At 43.0% G+C, this 24729-nt stretch overlaps 1 protein-coding gene across 18 annotated transcripts in view; it reads right to left on the bottom strand.

The window, feature by feature from the left end:
* LRRFIP1 (LRR binding FLII interacting protein 1) overlaps positions 1-13555 on the bottom strand; it is a 112146-nt gene extending 98591 nt beyond the window's left edge. For 5 of the 18 annotated variants that reach the window (XM_037396650.1, XM_037396645.1, XM_037396653.1 and 2 more), the window contains exon 1: positions 13397-13544. In XM_037396650.1, coding sequence (XP_037252547.1) covers positions 13397-13486 — 90 coding nt within the window. In that variant the 5' untranslated portion in view covers positions 13487-13544. Of the gene's footprint in view, positions 1-3036; positions 3149-13396 lie in introns of those variants that run through there. The other 13 variants (XM_037396665.1, XM_037396663.1, XM_037396661.1 and 10 more) reach the window with 7 other exon arrangements.
* Positions 13556-24729: the final 11174 nt, after the last annotated feature.

Genomic DNA, 24729 nt, shown 5'->3' on the forward strand with positions numbered 1-24729 from the left:
AGTGTTGGGGGGTTTTTGACTTGGGATTTCATTTTCATGTAGTGTAATCTCACAGCATAAGCAACCAAACAGGATGAGGAGATAAACCAACACTGTGAAATTTCACTGCTGTGCTCAGACTCAGCCTTCCGTTTGGAGATTGTTCACCAAGACAGACCTTTATGCTGAAAGTCTGATTTTATTTTTTTAATGGAGAAAAAAATTATACTGAGCATTGCCAACCATATCATCTTTCAAGGGTCTCCAATACTATTTGAAAAGAAACAAGGACACCTTGAAGCCAATATCTGTATTGAGTTGCACAATGTCATAGATGGCAGTGGCATAGCCAGGCTCCTGAACAAACCGCCCTCAAGAACCAAGGAATCTCAGCATCTTATTAATGAACCAACACTCAGGAGTAAGAATCATGCATAAAAAATTATTCCTGCTCTTCAGAGATAAAAAAAAAAAAGTTTTATTTCAGCAGAATTAAGACAAGCAACTGATGAGTCAGAGCACAGAAGTTGGCCAAGAGCCATCACTTTAGGGAATAAAAGTATTTATTGCCAACTCCCACCCAGCCTAAGTATTTTCATGCACTATAAAAATAGGCCTGGTTTAAAAACTATTGTGCAAGAAAAGTTATTTCAAATTAATAATTAAGCGCACAATACTGTCAACAAGACCCGTAATGCTATATAAAAACAAATTTCTGTTTTGTACTTGTCGAGGCATTCCCTGTACGATCAGGTCACACTTCAGAAAGAACTCGCGGCAATGCTACAGAATTGGGAGTTAAATCCATTTATACAATTGGCCTGGTTTGGCAGTATTAGGATGAGTAGCACACCTCATTGCACCTAGCCTGCCTACATTCCTGTTGTAGAACTGAAGCAAAAGCAAACCGAAGATAGTCTGACAATAAACAAACAAATAGATCACATAACTACTATACTAGCCGTTCCTAAAGCAAGTATAATATTTTGAAGGAAACAGTTCAACATATGATCTTAAATATCCAGATTGTCTTTATTTGCCATACCATACTTTCCCTCTTTCCTCCCAGTGTTCACCAATCAGCAAATCCAGACAGAGTAACCACTTACTCAGATGGAATTCTGTCAAGCTTAGCACGTTAAAGAGTACTACAACCATGTTGCTTCTATATATAAACTGTCTATCTGGTGCACAGTATGTCTCAATAATATGGCCTGCCTGACACTAAATACAAGTTCTCCTGGGTGAAGAAAAAACAAAGTCTCCCTTTGGAGTTACTTTCAAATGACCAAAGCACCCCATAATGTTCTCAAGGAACAAGAATGCATATAGAGCAGAAATAAAAGTGTTATCCAGCCTTTGGAAAGACTTGTCACACCTACCACTTCTACCTGATTATTCCATTTCTTTAAGTTAGTGAAAGCCTTTCACAGAGCATTCACTCAAAGTGGCAGAAATAAAGATCTGAGCATAGAAGTAAACAAACTACTTCAGGAGTAGTTTCATCTCATAGAAAAACTACACAGCGAGTTACCTCCTAGCCATTCTCTTTCTTCCTCATTTAAGAGCCTTTCTCCCTGGAAAAGGCTAACCTAAAATTCAAGGTATTTAAAAAACAAATTACTATTTACAGTTAAGTACTTTAGTAAGTGGGAGCTCAAAACACAACCATTCAAGTATAAAGCCAGAACAGTGTTTCAACTTTGCTGGCATAGCACTTTCAGCAAGAAATACTTACAACTAATATATCGAATACACAAAAGTATTTCCTCACAGCTTATAGGTACACTTCTGTCACAAAAAGTCAGGGAGATCAAACCACTTCAAATAATAATGATAAAAAAAAAAATCCTTAAAGCTACATTCCCACGTGGCTTCAAGCAAATGAAAGACAAAACAGGTTTTTACAGGCAATGTTAAGATTCAGAACTGGAGATGACCTTTAGTGCACCTTTCCATTGGTGGAATGTTCTCATCCGCAAGCAGGTTTAATTAACTTTAGCTCTTTAGACTGATTAGAGTTAATAAAGCAATCTGGTAATAGACCACTTTATTGTGTTTACAATATGATGTTTTGTTGCACTACAGTGTAACGGTTACATGTTTCAAGGCACCGTATTTCACTACCTCTTCAACTACGACGACTGTAGGTCCTTCTTTTAAATTTCATATAAAGTCAGCGTTAAGTACTGGAGAAGATCAGAAGTCTAGTATATAAATTGCGCGAAGGAACCTACAAGGGACATCACCAGAGGAGACGGTTTTTGTTTTATATATAAAACATATACACACATTTACCATATACAAGAGAACTATTATAAAAATTGTGATTTTCATGTCCCCCACTACTTCATACTTCTGTTAAACACTGGATCACTCCCGCATGTAAAAAGTGTTTAGGGACAGTTAGGTGGAAAAGAGTTACATGTAATTCTTCAAAACATACCACCTTCACGCAGAAAGACTGTGCTTCTGGTTAACTTAGATATTCTGCTGTAAGATGTCGCCTGCAGTAATCTCTCAAGGCTACTTATGTTGCCACTGAAGAGTCAGGACACTTCAAATACAGGCTGAAATTCATCCACCAAAGAAATGCCAGAACCTGCTTGAGCAAATCTGATGTAAGCAAACTTGATGTCTATCCAGACAATCCACCTTAAAAAAGCCTGGTGAAAATGTCTTTTCTTGTTAGTACAGCTGTACACTGCAGCTGTATGGGTAACAGCTTCTACTACATTGTGCTTTACCAGATTTTCTGTCCTTTAAGCACAAATACCAAACTTCAAACATCTAGTAACAGTACTCTAACCATGTCTCTTCAGGAGAGGAGACACATTCTACATTCTGTTTGCAGAAAAAGCACAGAGAGGAAATTTCACAGAGGAAGTATTTTAAAAAAATCATACTTTTCAAGCAATTTCAAGCAACTGGTCAAAAAACAATTTAATTTTTTTAATAAAACAATTAAAAAAAAAAAAATCACACTATTCACCATACCTCACCACTACAATCAATTCATCATCAAAAAACCATCATCACTACAAACAAGATACTTACCTGGCCAGCAGCTACCCTCTCATGTTTGCTATTGTTCCACAACTTCATGGGAAGTGGAGTTCCCCGAGAGAGCCAGGACACGTCACGACAACTTGCCCAGAGTGAAATGGAACTGAATAACCCATCAGCCTGGATTAAAGCTAAAAAACCAGCATTGTTGAAGAAATGATTGGACAGCTTTTGTGTGGGGGTGGGACAGGATTACTGTATCCAAACTGGGTCTGAGCTGTAATGGATTACCTGGAGAATCTGTGTCCTAACCCTTACTAATGAATGAGTTCAATTTGAAATACACTACCAGGCTTGTTTAGTCGTGCAAGAAAAATGACCTTCACAGCTATTTCTTGGAGTTCTTGAAATCAAAGAATGCCACTCAGAATACACTAACTGTGTAAGATGGGCAGCCCTCTCCAGTCAGGTCCTTCCTTTGCTTACTTTTTTCCCTAACAGCAATTACCACCCAGCAGATACAATTATAACTTTAATCTCAGTCTATTTTTTGTGTTGATCGATTAATTTCATGTCAGGAACAGCTGTGTTCAAAAAACGGTACATAACACAAGTGGTGAGAGAACAGGATAAAACAGCAGCAAAAGCTCAACCCTTCAAGAATCACATTCTGTTAGAGGAAATCACAATGAAAACCCAATTCCCTGAAGGTTTACTACCAGCTCCTGAGATGCACTCAGCAATCTTAGATGTAAGGTGTTTATACCCAATTGCTGTATTCACAGATCTCGTTTCTAAGACATTAGACTCATCTTTTGATACACTGTATTCATTTTATAGTGGAAAGTCTGAAACAGAAGCCTTGCCATGCCAGCAGCACAGGTAGCAGACCTCAGAGAAGCAACTCTAGGTAATGCAGATCTCTGTAAGAAGCTTGCTTCTGTATTAACAGGTTGAACTCCCCGCCCGCCCCCCCCCCCAAAAAAAAAAAAAAAAAAGGATTGCTGAGAGCAAAACTCACTACAAACACGCTGCTCTTTGCCTTCTGAGGCTAAATTTGTAGATTGCTCGGTTAGACAACAAATTCTGTGTTACCAGATGCCTCTCTGCTAGCCTGAAAATTGCGAAGTCTGACAGTATGTATTTATTCCATCACTGATACAAAAACATTTTACCAGGACATACAGTGAACCCTTCTCTGCTTGCTCTAGTTCACCAAATAATGATATTTTTTTTTCCACCAGGGTAATTAGATAAGAATGTACAAATATTACTAAAAGAGTTTAACCCTCTATAAATAAAACATTCTCTACATATACCAACATTATCCCTTGTATCCACACACAAGCACACTATTTCCCAGAGCCCCTAGATTCCTCCACAGTTCATGTAAAGGTTAGGTCACATCACTGTTTCAATGTACTCATTTCACATCAGGGCAGATTTAAATTTCATGTTTAATAGACAATGGAATAGCATGACCTTTGGGTATCACAAAAAATGTCCCAAAAGCCCACTTCAATTTTCAACAGATGTTGATTCAACATATTTGTCAATGTAAATCCTGTCAGAGCTCAGCAACACATTCAGCGAAGGAAGAAAATCAAGACCAGCACACACACATTTCATGTGGGAGAACAGACATTTTAAAGAAAAAGGCTTATGTGAAATGCACAGCTGCAGAGCAAAGCAATAGGGTTGTAGACCATTACAATTTAAACTGACTTATTTTCTAAAGACACGTGAAGTTATATCTACTATTTTCATAGCAACTCAACTGAAAGAGCTTCAAGTTAGCAACCAGAAACAAGAAACAATACACAGATTAAAAAAAAAAACAAAAAACCACAAAAAACCCCAAACAGTAGGTTGCTATCTTTTACTGTCCATAGTCAGCAAAAGCAAATATGATTTATGTTAGCATGTGAAGACTGTAATACATTGGCACCAGTATGAACAGCCATATCTGAAGTACCTGAATATAAAGTTATGTGTGTTTTAACAGGGAAAAAATTAGGGTACAAGAGTCTGATAGCAGACAGGAGCCCAGGGATTTTTCTGCACGTGAAGCATACCAAGAGCCTTCCCTTGCTCTCCTGTCATCCTAGTACGTTAGCTGATAAATGCTCCATAATTAGAAAACCCAAGTGGGGATGCCTGAAATCTATCTGACCTGAGGGAACGAGTTTAAAAACCTGTCCCAGCCTTTTAGCATGCCAGATACTCCTGTATTCCATCTCTGTCTACTGGAAGAGGCTGGCAAAAGTAGACCGACTCAACTAAATTTGGTATTCAAATGCGGGATTAGAGAAAGGATATTTTGGGATGTAGGAAGTACTTAAAGGAGGAAGGCAAAGAGGGAAAAAATACCCCAAAAACCAAACCACAAATCAGAAACTGGCGAAGGGAAAGGTCACAAGATATGCAACAGCAGAGACCAAGAGGGAAGAAAGATTATTCCTTTCTATTTGCTGTCTGTGCAGATCTCTGCACTTGAGAGATCTGTGGGATTGTGAGAACGGTCTGCAAAGAGTCACCAGTGGGACCACTTGGGACAGAGGCATCATCACTTCATTGCAGGCAATATTAAAACATGAAGTCACTGAACAACCAGCTAAACCAGTAAACACACAAATAAACAGCTTTTGTGGAACTCTCTTCCTGTAAGCTCTTCTGTTCTGGGAAAAATAAATCAATTTGACTAATTACATATAAAAACTGCAAATAATGATGTTATGGTAGGAAATCCCCAACTCTGAGAATCTATTTTTGAGGAAGCCAGAAGCAGTTGCAGATACCATCTTCCTTGTTTCTTTAATAGAAGTTTGAATACAAAAATTGAATAATCCACTCGCATCCACATAAACCTTCTGACAGCTAAGAGGAAAGAAAGTTGTTGCTCTGAAATTTAACTGTTGTTTTTGCATTTCTTCACATGCCAAAAATAACAAGCACTCCCCACCTAATTAGCAGGTATTAAAAATAGGAACACAGCAGCGGTGATGCACCTGGCAATTATGGTTTACCAAAGGCTCTGATTTCTTGTACAGCAACATATAATACAAAAATAAAATCTAAATATTTTCTCGTAGCACAGACACTCACAAAGCATTGAAGAACTAGAAGGCATCCAGTGATTTTGCATGTATAATGTCATGAGTAAGCTGTATCACAAAGGAAACTCTCATCTTGCACACAAAAGCAGCATGCAGGAAGGAGAAAAGAGCAGTGAAAGAGAGCAGTGACAAACCAGCAAGGAGCTAGAAGCAATCGGAAATGAAAAGGCTTCCTCACCACATCTGAGACTGGAACACAGCTCAGATTTGGCACTATCAGATCACTTTCCCTGTCCGCTGTCTCCAGCTGAACACTTAAGCACTGCAGCAGTATTTAGGTGGATAAAACCACAGCCCATGCCAAGTTGCTGGCTCACAGGCTGCAGGCATGCAGAAGGGCAAAGCAGATGCAACTGAACAAATCCACCTCTTCTCAGATCACTCAGGATATTTTACTGAGAGTACATCATGAAACAATCAACTTTCCAGTTTTAGGTCAGAAATTTTTAATGAGCAATTAGCTCAGACACTCATTTTTGTTGGCACCAAACAGTATCTTTAGTCCCTAAACTAAAAAAAATAAAAACCAAACTTATTTCAATCTATTCAGTGGAGCTTCCAAGTCTGAATTAGTCACTCCAAAGTTTAAGACCAGGGTTGTGCCCTTTACGTGCAATTATTCTCAATACCCAAAACATCCAACCTTCCCTTAACCCAGAAATAGCTGGTTTTGTTAAAACTTTATTGTTAGATATAAAAAAAATTGAAAGCCAAACGTTTTTTGAATGCCCTGCCAGGCAGCTTTCCAGCCACTCTTCCCCAAGCCTGTATCATTGCGTGGGGTTGCTGTGACCCAAGAGCAGGATCCGGCTCTGAACCTTGTTGAACTTCACACAACTGGCCAACAAAAACTTTCAGATTCCTACCAGTGAGGTATTACCTTATTTAATATTTACCATGCCACAGCAAGCTTTAATTTCAACAGTCAAAGCTTCCACAACCAGGCCTTTAAGGGTTACCTTACATTTCTTGCTACCTACCAGCAACATAGGTATTCTGAGGATGGAGAACCACCAAAGAGTGCCTGCAAATGAGCTCCAGCACATCAGACTACTTCGTTTAGGAGATCACTGTCTCCAGTCACTAGTCTCATTCTCCTGTACAAGGTTATACTCCTCACAAGGCAGCGGATGAAGAAGCATACAGCACTCTTCACCAGCAGCAATTTACCTTACAGCACATTATTTTTAAGTTTTAACAGACTTACGGTCAAAGATGCCAGGCTGGAATCTAGCAGTCACAGTAACCTTGAACCGCAGTGATGTGCGCCACAGCAACTCATCTCAGCTACCCCTGGTATAAAAAACGTGTTCACCAGGAACTGGCCAACACTAATTTGCAAGACTGAAGACCAAGTCCACTCATACGGCTGCTGTTTAAATATATTTTTAACCAATGTAATAGTCTCATTTCAATGCACATGCAAGTTATTTTTCCAGCTTTAGCTGGGAAAGTTTTACAGCCTACTCCTTGCTCCCTTTAGGGAGAGTGTCTTGGGAGTAGATGGTTACAGGGTCTTCCCATAAGAAGCCCTTAAGCACTTCCCTCATCTTTACTGTCTTATGAAAGCCCAAACATCAGCTGTTTTTCCTAGGATGTGCAAGGCCAGCTACTCATCTCTAGTAGATTCAGGGTGATGAGCAAGAGCACCAGGTAACACCAGAAGCAGAGTAAGCTCCACAATGAAAAGACCATGCACTTATCCTCCTCAGAAGCATCTCTGGTATTAAAAAAAAAACAAACCAAACAAACCAAAACTCTCAAAGCCACCCTACCACTATCTGAAGGAAAATTTGGCTTATTGCAGTTTCCTTTCCCTTCCCTCCTCCCCCCACTCCCATGGGCAACTTCTCCCCCAAAAAGTATTTCAACACAAGTGAGACAACAGCTGATACTTCAGAGCTGCTATTTTAAGGTTTGCCTGTGAGTGCTTATGTCTAGCTAGACAGATTCACTGCTCCTGGCAACCTGCTGACTTGACAGAAGGGACAAATACCTTGTTTCACAAGCCCAAAATGCTATGTGGATGATGCTCCTTGCAATCAAAGGATCAAAAAAAAAAAAAGCCAACTGGACAGTGTTGAAAGCCTTGCAAGTACACTTGAGCTCCAACTTTCTTCAGCAACAGGCCTGGAAAAACATCCTTCTAGATGAGGTAATGATTAGTTTTACATCCTGCAGACAAGCTCAGCATCTGGGCTTGCAAAGAAAAAAGCTGGGCTTCCCATGCTGTTAATCCTAACAGTAGTGTCTTGCTTGACTGAAATAGGAATCACAGTTCCTAAACAGCTGTTTCCTCGGAGAGCAAGAGAACAGCTGAAGAGGACTCAGGCCAGGCGTGGGCACAGAAACAGGCAACTAATTATTTAAAGTTGCAATAGGCATACTGTTAGGCAGACTGCATTAGGAGACAGGCTACAATCACCCATTTAACTAAAATGAGATGGGTCTTAAGGTTTTCACCTTACCTAAATCATCCAAAGCTGCTCCTTCACACATTTGCTTTGGGAAAGATTATAAGTGACGCCAATGCCATTTGTTGGCTATATAGACATAAAACATCAGGAAAAAGGAGCATTCAATAAAGAGGAGCACATTTGCTACATAAAATCATCTCAATGTTGGAACAGTACTCCACACCCCACTGCAAGCATTGCCTACAAAAGTCCTCCTTCCTTCCTGTACTTAGATCAACAGGGCCAAGTCAAGCCCTCCATAAGCATCCCCTGCTTTCATAACTTTCTATTCTAGAAGAGAGATCTCGAGGCAGGTATGCTTTTCCACATCATTTGTTCTCTTGCGCTGATATGTTAACACTCAAAGGCAGAAAGTAATGAAGCGAAGAATGTAAGTCAAGTACAAGCAACTGATGCTACATAAAACAAACTTTCTAAAGGTTTCTTTTGGTGTATTTATCTGGCTTATAAAAGTCTTCACACATCTCTAATGCCAAATACTGCTCAAAAAAGTTCAACTATAGTAACCAGGCACACACCTTACACGGGCATTACCTAGTACATCCTTAGGGAATACACTGCTTTAAATGCTCTGGCTTGCATTAACAGTTCATTAAAGCTTGCATTCCCATATATAAATATCCATTCTGCGTTAGCTTCAACTTGTACCAAATTGTTTCCATCTCTATTTATCAAAGTCACCCCGGTTGTTGTATAAACCAGAGAATCCTCCCTCAGATTATCCCCTCAGTTCAAAAGCCAGGCCTTTAGATTCCACATACAGTGATCATGGCATCTCTTCACTGGTCCTGAAACTCCAATGTAGGCTTTCAAAGTTACTTAGTGCCTTCTCACCATAACCAATAAAGCTGGCTAGCTGGTTTCACCTGCATTTTGAACTATTTCTTATCAGCTACACTTTCTGTTCCTTCACAGGAGTGTAACAGGCCAATTTTTGGATCGCTAAGACAGCATGTCAATGCCCAAAGTAAAAACAATCAAATTTACAGTCCATAAATTGATCATGCCATTTATTTAAAAAGTAATTAAGTATGTAGGTGACAGTTCTTGAAATTTTGGAAATGACACACAGCACAAAAACACTGAAGCAGCAACGCTTGTAACATTACTTTCCTTAACGGTAAAAATAAAGCTAATGTTGCTTGAATTATTAACTTTGAATTAATTACTAGCTAAAGAGTTCTACTGTGTAAATTCCTGGATGAAAAAGAGAAGATTCCTAGCATGGATATCACAAGGCAGGATTGTTTTTCTGAGCAGTATAACTCATATTGGTTTCCAAAACACTAGCAAAACAAGGTGTAAGTGACCTTCCTAGTAAGACCAAGAAATTTACCTTTACCTTGTTCTTCATCATTCAAAACAAAACCCAGTATCTAATATTATCTGCCTATAAGAGAAATATCTTGTTTATAAAGATAGCAGTCCTTCATTGGATTTGCAAAGTTCATTCTGTTCTTTTAACACATTATTACTGTAGCTAGCAAAGAACATAGCAGAGGATCAAGAAAAAAAAAAATCCCCTAGAAACAAGAAGGAAAAAAAAATTGCCCTAGAAACAATGTCTCAAGTTATCACATTTAACTCATCTAACCCAAGCAGGATAAAAGCAGGAAACCAGTCCCTGCAAGGTCCAGGACTCTGTCTTCCTGAACCACACGTACACTGGCCCAAGTGAACGGACAGATGACTGACTGCACAGTACGCATACCCAATGGCTGTGCTGGCACAGACCTCGAGGAGTATCAAACTGCTAGATTTTGCAAACACTGCTGGCATGTATTAATGGAGAGGAATAAAATAGCCCAAAAGTTTCCATTGACCTAAACACAGAATAATCTACTGGCGTCAACACGGGTCTGAAAGCAGACAAAACCATCATTGATCAGCTTTGCTCTCATCTGCAAGAGCTGACACCCAGAAAAAAAACAACCTTAGCGATACAAGGTAGGTGTGCATACAGCAAATCCCAAGTGGCAGTCATCTGCATCCATTAGAAACTCAGGACACCATGTTCTTATGTTAACTATATTTATGTATTTACCATCCATTTAATTACCATGTAAGTCAGAAACTCAACAGTCAGATCTAGTGGTACAGTACTACTCTTCTCTGATGGGCAAGGTGGTTGACAGTAACTGTACCTTCTATCTCTACTCTAAACAGGTCTAGACAAAGTGATAAACTACTTGCAGCTGATCTAGTTCAGAAATTGCCTCAAACATTAAAGCTTACTACTACTGATTAACATGACTAATACTGCTACTAAAATCTTGTCACTACAATATGCTTCACTTTTACAATTTCCTTCTGCTTGCTTAGTTGCTTCCTCTTAAGAATGTTCTCACATCCCGTGGGGGCAAGGACTGCCTTCTTCACCACACAAGGCTCTCTTTCAGTCTACGCAAGACCATGCATACACAGCAAGACATCCTGGTTGCAAGTTCAGAAAAATTTATGCTTCAAATGGCCGGAGTTTTGAGTTTTTATGTGTTTTAAGAGTTTTAAGTCTTAATGTGCCCTTATAGGAGCACATGGTATAGCGAGAACTGTTGATTTTTCAAGATATTCTGACAATTACAAAATAAAATCAGAATGTGTCAAAGCAGCACAATCCTTTTGAAGGAAAGCCAGAAGAAGAGTAGATGCACACATTTCAACTCACTCCCAGAGACCCCAAGGTAAAAGTACCTCTATGAATACACCTGGTTTGGATGTTTTCAGGCTCCCACCTGAACACAGCAAAATGATATTCTACAATCTGGTAATGACTTGCAAGTCATTACCTGTGGCTTCAGGATAACAAAGACGACCAAAGACCAAAGGAAAAAGAAGGGTGAAAACCTACGCACAAACACAATACATCTGTGTCTCAGCTTTGCCTAACCAACCTGCAAGGAAGGCTGGAAGAGCCAAAATAACAGTTACCCTTGTACCCTTCCTAACATGAAGACTCTCAACATCCTTATTAGGAGGAGACAAAACGCTTGGTTTACCCTTTTAAGAATTCTTAATATCATATGGAAAGATTCATCCAAGATCCTTTGTGCAGGGAACAGGCAGTTAAACGAGAAAACTACTGTAAGTGCATAAAACCCAAGACAGAGTAATGCAAAGAGTTAAAATAATATGGGAAAATGCTGAACCTTGAACTTGGCAGTTCACAGTTTTAGCACTCAAGGGAAAAAGATAAAAGACATGCTTGTGTTGGGCTTTTTGACCAAGTGGAGTTGTCCTTTAAACAATCCCCAGAAGAAAAGAAGATGAAAAAAAACCCACCAACACACCACCAACCCAAACCCAGAAAACAGTACAATATTTGAGGCCTCAAACCACTGCACAATACAGGGGAAAGCAGTATATAAGCTCAAAAAAAAAGCGAAAGCAGGAGAAGTGCAACAGAGAAGGACAACCTATGCCGCATTGTAGGCTGTCATTTTCCTTGCTCAAGTAACAGCACAGCCAGGACACAGTCAGGGAATTTTAACTCTCATCCCAAAGCAATTCCTAGGCCATTATCGTGACTCAAACTTTTAAGGCACAGCACAATCACTCTCACTTGCTATCTTATGTCCAGGACATGAAACATTCTTGTCCTCCTACCTCAAACGCCATCCCTAGGAACTTTCTCATCTTCTCATGATACTGCCACGAAAACATGACTTCAGGAAACACACTATCCGAATCACTCACGCAGGAATTTGTCTACTGTGCATATTCCGAAGATGCTACAAACCCCTTCAAAATGGTATACAATAATAGTAAAGGCTTCCCATGTCAGGGCTGCCTTTAGTGATAATACCCGAGGTGCACAATGTTACAACTAACTCCATCTATCAGCCAGTTGCTACCAAAAATAAATTGCACATTAGCATTCATCTGACCCTGATGCAACTGTGATTCAGGAAAGGAAACCAAGGGAGACTTAAATCTCTTCTAGAAGAGCAACTTATCAGGTAACCCATCTTAGGGTCAGACCAACACAAGGCAGGGAGGAGACACACACAGCCCCAGCTGAAGGAAGAGGATGGCCACCACCAGCAGCAGTCCACACCAGATCAGCTTAGACACGGTGAAGAACAACCCCACAGCCACTTATCCCCACCACAGCTGGGGGTTGCCCATGTCCCCCCACTGGAAGATTGTGAGAGCCAAGATGCTGAACAACCTGTGTCAGATCCAGTAAATGCAAAAAAAACGAATCCGGGTCATCCAGTTTGCCACTGAACCAATGCAACTGTACACAACAAGTAAGAATAAAGAGGCAGAGAGAAAACAGCCATAGGCTGGTTTAAACCCTTTAAAGTCAGACCAAGCACAATGCCGCGTCTCGCCAGCAGCAAGCCTAACTCATTAAAATAAATATAAGCCAGTTTCCAAGTTAGACTGTACACTTATGCCTACACCCAGCATCATCTCCCAGTCTTCTGGCTTATGCTTTTTTTCCATTTATACGTATCCACAAACCCCCCGAGTGGCCTATTTTCTGGCCCTCAGTCATTAACGCCGAGCCCGGCGGCGGCAGACAATTAATTTCCCTCAGGAGGGGCTGGAGCAGGGAGGGGTTTGTGCCCGGGCGGGCACCGCAGCCCCTTCCCTCACCGATAACCGCTCCAAGCGGCTCAGACCGAAGCGGTGCCCCCGGACCATAAAGCGAGCCGACACCGCCGGGACAAATGCCATTTAATGCGAATTTTATTTGGCGCTTCATCAACCTGCCCTTGGCCGGCCGTTGCGCCCACTGCCCGGGGGCGCGTGCGCGGCGGCGGGGGGAGCCCGGGGGGGAGAGGGGGGCTGGGGCTGCCGCCCGCCGCTCACCTCACGGGCGATCTGGTTGAGCGCATCGTCCTCCGCCGTCAGGCGCTCCCGGTTCGGCAGCCGCTTTCGCCCGGTCCCCTGCGTCCCCATGGCGGACCTCGCTCTTCCCCGCCGGCCCCGGCCCTCCCGCCGCTGCCGCCGCCTCTGCCGCTCGCCGGCGCCGGCGTGAAGAGCGCGGCCGTCACCGCCCCCCGCCGTGCGCATGCGCCGCCGCCCCCCGCCCTGAGGAGACGGGCCGGCCGCTGCCTCACGCCCCTCGGCCGCGCTGCCGGCGGCGGGATGCGGGATGAGGGGGGGCGGCCCGCCCGCTGCCCAACCTCAGCGGCAGGTCCCGCAGCCGTGGTCCGCACCGCGGGGGGCCGCCGTGCCCGCGCCCCCGGCCGGGCACAGCCCCGCGCTGCCCGGCATTCCCAGCCCTCCGGGGACCGGCCCTCCCGAGGCCTCTTGCCTGTAAAGCCGAAGAAAATTTCCCTGAAATCGGGGAAACAGACGTCAGGATCTCACTAGACATAAACCTGGGGGAGGTTCTGTGCCACCAGTTCGGGGGGATTGGGACAGAAACCCGTCCCCTCACGCCCTGAACCCTCGCCCAGCCTCGTAGCCCTGTGGGATCACTTCAGCGATTAATTTTCCTATTAAGTATAAGTGGACGTGATTAATTCCTGTGTCAGATATGTGAGTGCTTAATTAATTCACATTGACAAGGAGCATGTATAATCTGGGAATCCTGTCACAGCCCTTCTACCTCAATTTCCACAATAATTCCTGAAATATGAATTATAACTCTCTCAAGCTCAGGACACCAGATGCATTACGCAGATGTGTGACAGGAAAAAAGGGCTGCGAAACTTACCCACCCCCTTATTGACTAAGGCCAGCAAGCTGTGTTTAGTCTTGACTACTTAATTTTACCATGGATTCAAGCGTGATAAAGGTAAAAGGCAATGCCTGCCTGCTCTGGTCAGCCCAGTGTTTATCTGGCAGTTTTCATGTACAAAAAGTGAGATTTGGGTCATCCTCAAATTCAAAACTGTGTCAAGCAGCTTAATATATCATCTCTTCTCACGAGGGCATGTGTCAGAGCATAAAGCAACTGGTGGCTGCATTAGGAAAAGAAAAAAAACCAACTAGTTTTAGCAGAATCCCTTTCCCCAAGAGCGTGCAGATGCCCTCTGTCAGTCCCAGGCTGGTACTTGTTCTTCAGAAAGTATTTAATTCTCACATGTCGCTTTTTATATGAGTGACATCAAGGTGCCTATTTATAGCTGGTGCCTGTGCTGAAGCGATTGTCTCCATGAGATTGCCCTCTGCTCCTCTGCAGCGTGGTACCCACGAGCTCCCAGCACCACCACTGGAAACACTGGGGTCCGACCTCGGCAGGGGGTTGCACAGAACTTTGAGGGGCAGCTATTGGCTTCAGAGATGAGTAATTAAGAGCTCCTAACAAAGTCCTCCTGGTCAGCCACCTCACCAGGCAGGTCCCCTCTTCTTAGCCCTGGGATGGGTAGCCTGAACAGGAATCTTTCCGTTTTTGACAGTTTTCTCCTGTTTAGCATCGCTTTCAAGAGAGAACTCGAAGCCCACCCTCTCCTTTACCCTGCCATCACTCCAGCTCTCGTTCAAAGTTTAGGACCTTCTCAGAACACTGAAACACTCTTTTTTACAGACAGTGTTTCGGCTGTGCATGCTCTCACCACTCATGTTCCAGCTGTATTGGGAACTGTGGCTCTTCTGATCACTGGGTAGTGTTATTGCACTGATAACTGCTTCTTACACCTGGGACTATTTATCTTTAAAAAAAACCCAAATTATTATTTTGTTAGTAGAAGCAGATAGATGAGTTCCCCACCCTACTTGGGTATTAAAAGCAAGTGTGTCACATCCTAAGATTTGGCATCAAGCTTACTCTGACCCCACACAAGTGGGGGAAAAAAAAGCACCTTGCAGCACAGGGGCCTTAAAAGTGAGCTCTGACCCTGCTACAGAGGCAAAGCCTTGCAGTGCCTGGCTTTCCTAGGTATCCTTCAGGCTTCCCTTCTTCAGCCACCTCAGCTCCAACCTCACCTCCCCAAGACCTGGCTTAGCACTATCACCCTTTCAGGTTCTGCATAACTTGTTCTCTGAGCTCTTACCCTTGCATTTGCCCCTGCCCTTTGAGGAATTCTGGCTAAAGAGGAGGGGCAGTGCCTTATTTTTAGGCCTGTGTTACCCAGGGATCTCAGCCACCTGTGCAGCTGCATCACCATATCCCTGCAAGGAATTTCCAGTTCAGTGGTGCAGTAAGATTTGCACTGGTGCTGTTTGCCTTACTGGCTGAAAGCCTTACAGAGGCTTGGCCTTACAGCCAAACTGAGGCTTGGTCTAGACAAGTTTATGCCCGAAAACCTACTATTGAGAGGGCTTAGTAAGAAAGGCAGACAGAAAGTAAGAAAAATAAATAAATTTTAAAAATAAAGCAGAGAAATTGGAAGAGAAGCAGCTATTGCGTGACTGCAGTCAGATTTTAAATCACACATTGAACATGCACTGCAGTGTAAGAAATCCTTCTTTTTTCTTGCATTCCAGACATGTATAGTAATTTTTTTCTTTTAATACAGTCAAAATAAGCCACCTTGTTATAAAAATACTACACATACAGAATTTGTCCAAATAAATGTACAACAATGATTCAAACACGTTAGTTTTGGCTACACTATGAAGCACAGTGAGTGCAGCTTGAAAATGAAATACTGAAATGTACATTTCTTATTTTAACAAGCAACGTGAAGTCGAGGCTCGTTTTGTCTGAGAGTCATAACTGTGATTGATGATACTTGGACAAGACTGAGTATCCTGTGCCAGTTTAAAGGGCTCTATTTTAAGTACATAATACGTACCTCATTCTCCAATATCCTGTGTGCAAGGAGGCCATTTTATGCTGAGCCCACCCCAAAGATACAATTTTCCCTCTGTGCTGCTCTTAAACCAAACCATCTTGGAACACCTCGCTCTTGAAAATCAGAACAAGCAATTGGCTGTTAAAACTGCTGCTGTTGATGTACTCAACAGATCGCTTTTACATAATAAAATGAATCGTTTTACGTTCTGTGCAGCAAAATATGATTACATCTCTATTAGCGGCAAGCCCTGGTGTAGGGGAATCCAGTGGCTAGCCGACAGCATTAAAGAAAACACCAGGGCACCTCTCCACTCCACCATAAGATCACAGCATCTGCCAAACCAGAAATGAAGTCTGACGGCTTTAACAAGATGTCCATTAGTCCAAGGAGAGTGCAATGCTTTGCTTAAATACATTGGGAAATCTACGCTTAGGAGGCCAATATTTCATATTGTCAAGATATGTGAAACGAGCAGAGCTCCATTAGCATTGTTACATTTTACTAACATAACAGCAGTGGTATCCAGCAGGGTCTGTGGATTTATTAATGGGAAAAAATTACATCACAGAGAAGTATGTGCTGGCACTGAAATACTGCAGAAAAAAACAACCACTGGTGCAACTAAAGGGCTTGTACTTTATTTTAGACCTCCTAAGGAGCCCAAGATGATCCTCTTCAGCAAATCAGACCTCCTGGGAAAATCTTTCAGATGATGTTGCCACATTTGAGCAGTGTCAAAACAGGGTTTAGGAGACTGCTAGTGCCTATGCAAATTTTGTCCGGATGAGATTCGTTACTGTTGCTTCATCTCTTCAAGCCAGCAGAGTTGCTATTTGCATCAGTGGAGCTCTGTCATGCTGGGAACCTCGCTTAGCTTCATTCTGGCTAGCCTGGGGCTTGTAGTTACACAGCGACTCATCACGGCAGAGCGGTATCTGATGACTGTCTTCTCAGGTGGTCCAGAAAAGAAATCCATAAGCTTGGGTTGACCAAGGAGAATACAGCCCATAAAGTTGTAGGCTTCCAAGACAAGCTTTAGGAGGACTCGGGGCTGGGGGTGGGGGGGTGGGGAAGAATCCCACAACAGCAGCAGATTATGACCTTGTTCCGTTTTATCTACAGCAACTTACTTGCTACACTAAAGTGTGGTTTTTTCCAAAGAGGGCTTATTCACTGTCTTCATCTTGCCAAAACTCCTCAATGACCTAGTGGCCTTCTCTAGTCACTGTGGCGTGTCACAAGACATAGTTTTTATCTGTAAATTTTTCACAGGTCACTGAAGATTCCACTTTGGGGATCTCGGGGTCTCAGACTTAGATTGCTTCCCAGGTGGAGAAAAAAATCTTCCTTTGGAGGGAGTTTTTCAAAGGTTAACCTTGGGGTTGAGTTCACTTAGTATTTTCATTAGCACCCTGACACAAGTATGACAGCACTAATGAAATAAGCTGATGAGAGTGTTACGAAGCATCACCAATAAAGGAGGATAAAGTCATACAAGAATAAGAAGAGGTTAAGGCAGAACTGTGTGTCTTTTCTATAAACTACTTTGGGGAAAAGGGGCAGGGATGATGCTATGTAACGCTTAGAGCCAAGTTAGTACAAAAGCAGCTAAACAGGCCATATATAATTGTTGTCTGGAAATCAGAAGTTTCTTGCCAAAGTTCTGGACATGCATCCTAAAGCAGGTTTTGGGTAGCTGGGGTGAAGTACGTTCAGTCTGCGATAAGCACTATACTGAGAGTCTATGTCTTAACGAGTGCTAGCCCAAACACCGTGGGCTCTCTACTCTGCTACTAAATTTGGGAGATGAATATCCATCATGGATGACACTGCAACAGCCCCAGAGATGTTGTTCTGGCCCTACTGATGCTCCTGTTTGGAGGACATAAGCCAGCTTTCAGCCAGACCAACACATGCAAGCTCTCCATTACTGTGCCAGAGAGGCAACTTACCTGCAATTTGCAAGCTGTCACCGAGCTTGTTGAAAACTGCCCATCCTGGGCTAAAAATGGGAACTTGCTCAAGGCAGCCTCTGTGGACCTAATCTAATTAGCAGCAGACATGCGGCTCAGAGTGTTTCAGCGCAAAGCAAAGTGAAGCCAGCTCCACAGCAGCTGTAGTTGCAGGGAGCCAAACCTATCCTAGGCTGCTGAATAGCAACCGATGGCCACGCCTGGATCACGAAGGCAGCCTGTTATGGTCTGCTGTTTGCTATCTGCGCTCCTATCTGCTGTTCCCAGCCTGCCACAGCACCGCAGCAAGCTGCAAAATCTGGCTGTTTCTTCTACTTTGGCTTCCCCTCTTGCTGTGTAAAAAAAGCTAAGTTTCAAGAGAGATCCAGGCTATTTTCAGAAGAAAATATATCATGCATCTCTTCCACCTAGCCTAAAAACACTCCTCATTTCCTACCTCAAGTGCTATGGAGATAAAACCCATTCCAGACTGCGGAACGCATGGGTATTACAGTGACAAGACCTGCATACCCCCTGCGTTTTCTTTCCAGATCCTGGGCAGAAGGCAGGCAAGAGGTCAATATACATATTTAATTTGGGAATACAGCCTCTACATCTGTCCAAAACAATAGTCTGAACTAGGTAGTCCTTCAGCCGGACGAAATCAGGATGGCTTTGGCGAAAACAGTGCATTACATCAGCTGAAGCAGCTGAGGAACTGGCTTTGCATCACTTTGGGATTAATACATGAAAGCATTCCTCCTGCCATTGTGCCAGTGTCCTTGCCCCACTGACAGTGCATAGACACAAGAGCGAGCAATCACATGGCCTTGCTACAGAGTCAAGTAGGGCTTGATGCTGCCTACTTATTTGATTTTTCTCCGTGGTTTTTCTGCTCCATGCTTTTTCTGCTCCATGCTGTGTGGCCTCATCCACGCCCATCCCAAATGCTGCAGAGTTAAGCTGAGCCACATTTTCCAATCTGGCCCTCCAGGTTTTCTTAAACTCCAGTTGTTTTGGAGAGCAGTAAAACACAGCCACAACACATGGTCTAAAAACAACCAATTGTTTGTAGCAGACCAAGTGCTTGCGCTAATTAGTCATACTGTTCCATAAAATGGCATATGAACATCATTTTGGAAAAGCTTATGTGAAACCACATCAGAGTTTAACTCCCTCAGCTGGAGCGGAAGAGGGGGAAGGAGGTGCCGTTTGTTGTCCCTGTGGAAATCTATCCAGATTCATCCAAAGCGCAAGTCAGAGGCAAAACCATCCCTTTTCTCAAGCACAGCAGAACTTAACCGTGCTGTGCTTCTAACCGTCTTTCATGCTTGTCAGGAAAGAGGTATTTTCCACTGATGTATTTTATAGCAAAATGAAAAATTGCCACGTTTATTCTCAGGGAATGGTTCCAAGCACTTAACATCAGGCAGAAGAGCACCTGGGTCTGATCTCTCATGGTTCTGCGTTATGAACTGAAGCTGTGCATCACTGCTACCCCATCTCCAGTCATCCACCTACACAGAACAGTAGCAAACCAGCGGTGTCAGCTAGCAATTCCTGGCTTGCCTAAAGTAAGCCATGCTGGTGCTAAAGGATTTCAGATTCCAGCTGTGATAATCACTAGTAGGGCAGGAAGGCAGGTCATTATAGTTTCCTGAAATAAAGAAGTTTGCTTAAACTGGGAAGTGAAAGAAGATACCGGTAACAAAACATTAGAGGAAACAGAGACAGAACTCTTCAGATGTTACTGTGTGTTAGAGCCGGTGCATCTAATTTTAAGTCATAACACATTTTTCTGGCATCCCTAGCATTTGGGTTTTGCTCTGCACAGTGACACATGGGATTGACTCTTCTGCCCAGTGCACTTTACCTGCCCTCTGCCTCACTGTGCACCCCCAAGCCAATTCATCTGTTAGTTACTGCACCCGATCCCAGCCCTGCAGCAGTTACCATGCTCTGCAATTTTCATGTAAGGCTTTTCTGCAACATTAATTATTATGGAACTAAACCCCTTCTGATCCTTTCCTATAGGAATGTGAAGAAATTAGCTCCTCTGTTCTCCATCAACAAAGAGCTAAAACAGTCAAGCAAATGTTGTCAAATTCTCCAGTGTTTAGTTTTCCCTCTGACTGTATAAACAAAAGATTATTTTTTTTCCCCCCAGACATGAGGGCTTGTTGCAGAACCCTTTTGTTTCAGCTGCATATAAAAATAAATAAATAAATAAATCATTCAATACCCCAAAATGGACACGGAAACCAAAATGCGTGCTTGCATCTAGAAACCACCAACTTCCATAGCCAGCTGAATGGCATGTCAAGGACTGGGCTGGAAACAGATGCCAGAGGCAGGAATAGAATGGCCTCAGCCACAAGACTCTGCCTTTCCTTTCTTTTGCCTTCTGCCTTTCCTAGCTGTGCATTTCCCCAAGAACAGCTACTCGATATATCGCTACTTACTACAGGGTTTCCAGCTTTAATCCGTGTAAGGCTGGGCACTGTTAGAAGGGGGCATCTCCCCAGGGATTGACAGATACCGCCTTTGTTGCCCAACCTCAGTTTCTACAGAAGTTTTCATCTTCCCTAGCCTTGTAGCTGTGGTGGCAGCTGTGGAAAAATACTTCTCTGCAGTGGCCTCTTTTGGGGCAGTTACTAGTTTAAGTTTCTGAAACATCCTGAGCACATTAGTGGCTCAACTCAACTAATTAGAAATTCCCAAAATAATTTTTAATATATTTTTCAATTATAGAAAGAGTTGCTCTAGGTAACAGCAGATAATGGTTCACCCCAGAGGCATCCTTGTTCCTTCCTAGTTTATTGGCAACAGATGACTCATTTCACCTCTGTGTAAGGCTGACTGCTTTACTACTAGTGGCTGGTGTTAAACGAGGTTGCTCAGGCTCATACTGGTGAAATAATTTCTATTCTTGTGCCTTTAGAGACCATGCCTATAACACCCAGTGTGTGAGACTGAAAACCAGCCAAATATTTAGACATGACCTCAAGAAAGCAGGACTGCGATGTGGCCACCAGTCTGCTGCAAAGCATGAAGAGGCAAAACGCATCATCAAATGCCCTATGAATGTGTCTGTACTATACATCCAAAAGCTGGGTGGGGATTTCAGGGGAAATAAAATTATATTCGCACCCACATGAACTTTCCAACTCTGTGCTAGACAGCATTACTTAAATATTTCTCTTTCCAAGCACCAGCAAACCATTTTCAGTTGCATTCATTACAACTGTCTCACATAGACAGATGAAACACTTCTGGATAGATTACTAAGCTGGGAGCAACTTTTGGCTGACAGTGAGCTCCTCTATAGCCCTTCATATAGAAAGGTACCGCCTACAGCCATTTTTAACCTAGTTTCCTAAGGGAACATGTGTGATCACTCTGTAAGTGTTCACAGTTCCCAGACTAGTAGCATAAGCCAGCTGGCCTGTTGCCACCAAGTTTATCGAAGAGCTCAAGGTCCATCCCAAATGTGATATCCCCACTGGCAAAAATGCAGTACGTGAAGCTTGTGGTAGGCACCAGACCATCCATGTGGAAGAGAGCGCTTAAGTGCTTTAATCATGTAAAATGCTGCAAAACCAGAACCTTGTTAGATAACAATGTCTCTTATTTCACAGCACTGCTTCCTTCATTTCCATACCCTTGAGGAGCTGGCTGTCCCTTTGAAGTCAGGTACCCAAGCTAGAGCCAGAGGTCTCTGCATAGCAGCTGTTTTGACAAGGTGGGCTGGACTCGTCGGGGGTGGTCCTGCTGGCCAAGGTCCCCTGAATATAAAAGAACATGAAGTCTAAAATAAGCAAAATGTTCGATGAAGACATTCTTGCTAGGGGAAGCCACATATTCCTTTCGCAAAAGTTGCAATTTACTTACTAGACATATGGCAAGAACCTCTCCGTGCACTGAGAGGGAACACTGACTACTTTTCATTATATCTCTTTCCACCCCACCTCCAGCACCCTCAGCAGGGGATGTTCATAGCAAATAATTAAAAAAATGTTTTGAGAAATCCCCTATAAATCACAAGGGACTGTAGCTAGCAGGTAACCTGTGTGGGTAGGCAGCTGCCTGCAACAGTCTCTAGCCAAAGCATGGCTCCTCTCAAGAGTAAAGAAGTTGGTGGCAGACATTTTCCACCTCAGTGCATCCCTATTTTTCAAGTCTAATTATTGTGACCTGTTAAGTGTAATTTCAAAGGTGGAAACAATATTAACTGTCTCTTCAAATGTAGCAGACAATGCTATAGGAAAGCCTTTCTTGTGGTTCACACTTGTATTCTTTTTGTAATTTAATCCCACTATACTTAAAATGTTTATTGTAGTCAGTAGTTATTTTCCCTCCTCGGTCTTTAACACATGCTAATGTTCACTGTCACTTATCATCTGGGAGTCATTAATATTAAGCTTGTTTAATGTTTCCAAGCCAATCTCTGGAGTGTTTTAGCAATGTTAATAATTAATACAGGAAGACTAGCATTTTAGAAGCCTGAAGCAGTTCAGGCTCAGTTTTGAGCTTCAGTGTAAATGATCTGTTCATCGTTACAACTCCACCAATCCTCAAAATACTTCTTAACTCTCTTATCAGTGCATCAGTGAAGAGCCCATTCTTTTTTTTCATTAACAAAGCCACATCCCTTCCTCTTCTCAAAACTGACAAACTGACAAAATGATCTCGTGATTCTCTGTTGCAGTATCAAACAAAACAAACCTTGCCTGTATGATCACTAGTGGGCTACCCTGGGCCTTCAGGCTACCATGGATCTTCAGGCTTCAGGAGTTGAACTTGCTGAGTTGAACTTCAGGGGTTCATCTTATTGCATCAGTTCATGACATTACTGCAGGCACAGAAAAGGAGAACCAGCAAGCCCAGGGTGCTTAGAAAAAGCATTTCCATTCCAAGCTAGGCCTATGTGATTAAATTCTTATCCATGTTTTCTGTAAGAACCATCATGCAAACAAGGGATTACACATTATTTAACAGCACAGATATGGCAAACAGTTTTGAGAACATAATATGTTGGGACCACTGGACGAACCAATTATTTTGAATTAATTTTGTTTACCACGGTTCCAGATGTTTCTGCTTGAAACAAATAGGCTTTTAAAAATAGAAGAGCCCCATCTTATTTCTGAGGCTTCATATCTGCTGGCCACTGACAAGGGCCAGGCTGGCTTGCTCAGCAAGAGGCGGCATGCCCACCTTTACCAAAGCTGGCCAGGGGCTCCCCAGACCAACACTCAGTGTTTTGGAGCCCTGCTCAAAGGAGCACAGTGAGGAGAGCTGCTCTGCAAGAGCAGGGTGACGACCACAGGTGCACTCTGCTTGGTAAGCTCATTTATAGCAATTCCAGCTAAACCAAAATAATTACATCCCCAAAACAAGGCATGCTATATATACTTGCACACAAGTGACTGGTTCCTTTGAAGCTGGCTGTGAAGAGAGACAAATTGTCTGTCCTACAGCTGGTCCAGGAGCCAAAATCTCTTAGGCAAGGTCATAACAAAAACCACGTTTCTATGACCGTTAATTCTGGGCTCTGCATGCCCATTGCCAACTGTCTAAATCTGACCATAACCTCACTTCTTTCCAGCTAGCCAGAGCTTCACAATAGACAAAGTGCGGGCTTTGCAACAGCATCAAGACCACGGGTGACGCTCTCAGAAAGCCTGGCAATACAGAAGCAGCCCATCAGAGCCTATAAATATAGCAGTCTCCAGCAGCAGCGGCTTTACATCAGGTCAGCAGTAGCCCATGGCCACTGTGGACTTTCAGCACAGCCCAGAGCCCAAAAGCCACCAGACCATGGCACAGAACAGCAGCAGGATTCAGACGCTATCAAATACACCCCCCATACTTTCTAAAATGCCTGCGTACGTATACACATATATTATAGATACATGGGTCTCTGAAAAAGCAAATAAGGATTTCCAGGCTACCATATCCAATAAGCTCATACTGCTCTATCCCTGTTGTGGCAGCTTCAGTCTGTACAGGTGTAACTCTAAAGCAGCTCTAGCAAACCCCATCTCTGTGGTTTAGGCCAGAGAAGTTTTACAAAGCCCTTCTAGTGTAAAAAGCACACTTTTTCTGCTCCTCCACATCCACCAGCGGGAAAAAAAACTGAAAAGCCACTTGTGCTTTCAGACATTTTCTTTGGAGAGCAAAAGGCAAGGCGGACAGCGGTGCTCATGGTATAATTTGGGCAGCTGAAACATGCTCAGGTATCTGTGGCTGTTCTTTGTTAGACCAGCCAAACTCAGGAGTGAGGTTGCAGCCCCTGTCCCTGTGCAAAATGGTGCAGCAATGTGAGCAGAAAAGAGCCTGGAGATGCCCAAGCTAATGGCACGAAGTGCTCAGCTGAGCAGGGCTGCCGAGACCACGGCTGTACTCTTGAAACACGCAAATAATAACAATACAAAAAAACACAACAGGAGCATTTTAGATAAAAACAGGCCCATCAGAAACAACTTTGGGGTATTCAGGG

The sequence above is a fragment of the Falco rusticolus genome, chromosome 8 (genome assembly GCF_015220075.1).
Source record: "Falco rusticolus isolate bFalRus1 chromosome 8, bFalRus1.pri, whole genome shotgun sequence".
Taxonomy (NCBI): Eukaryota; Metazoa; Chordata; class Aves; order Falconiformes; family Falconidae; genus Falco; species Falco rusticolus.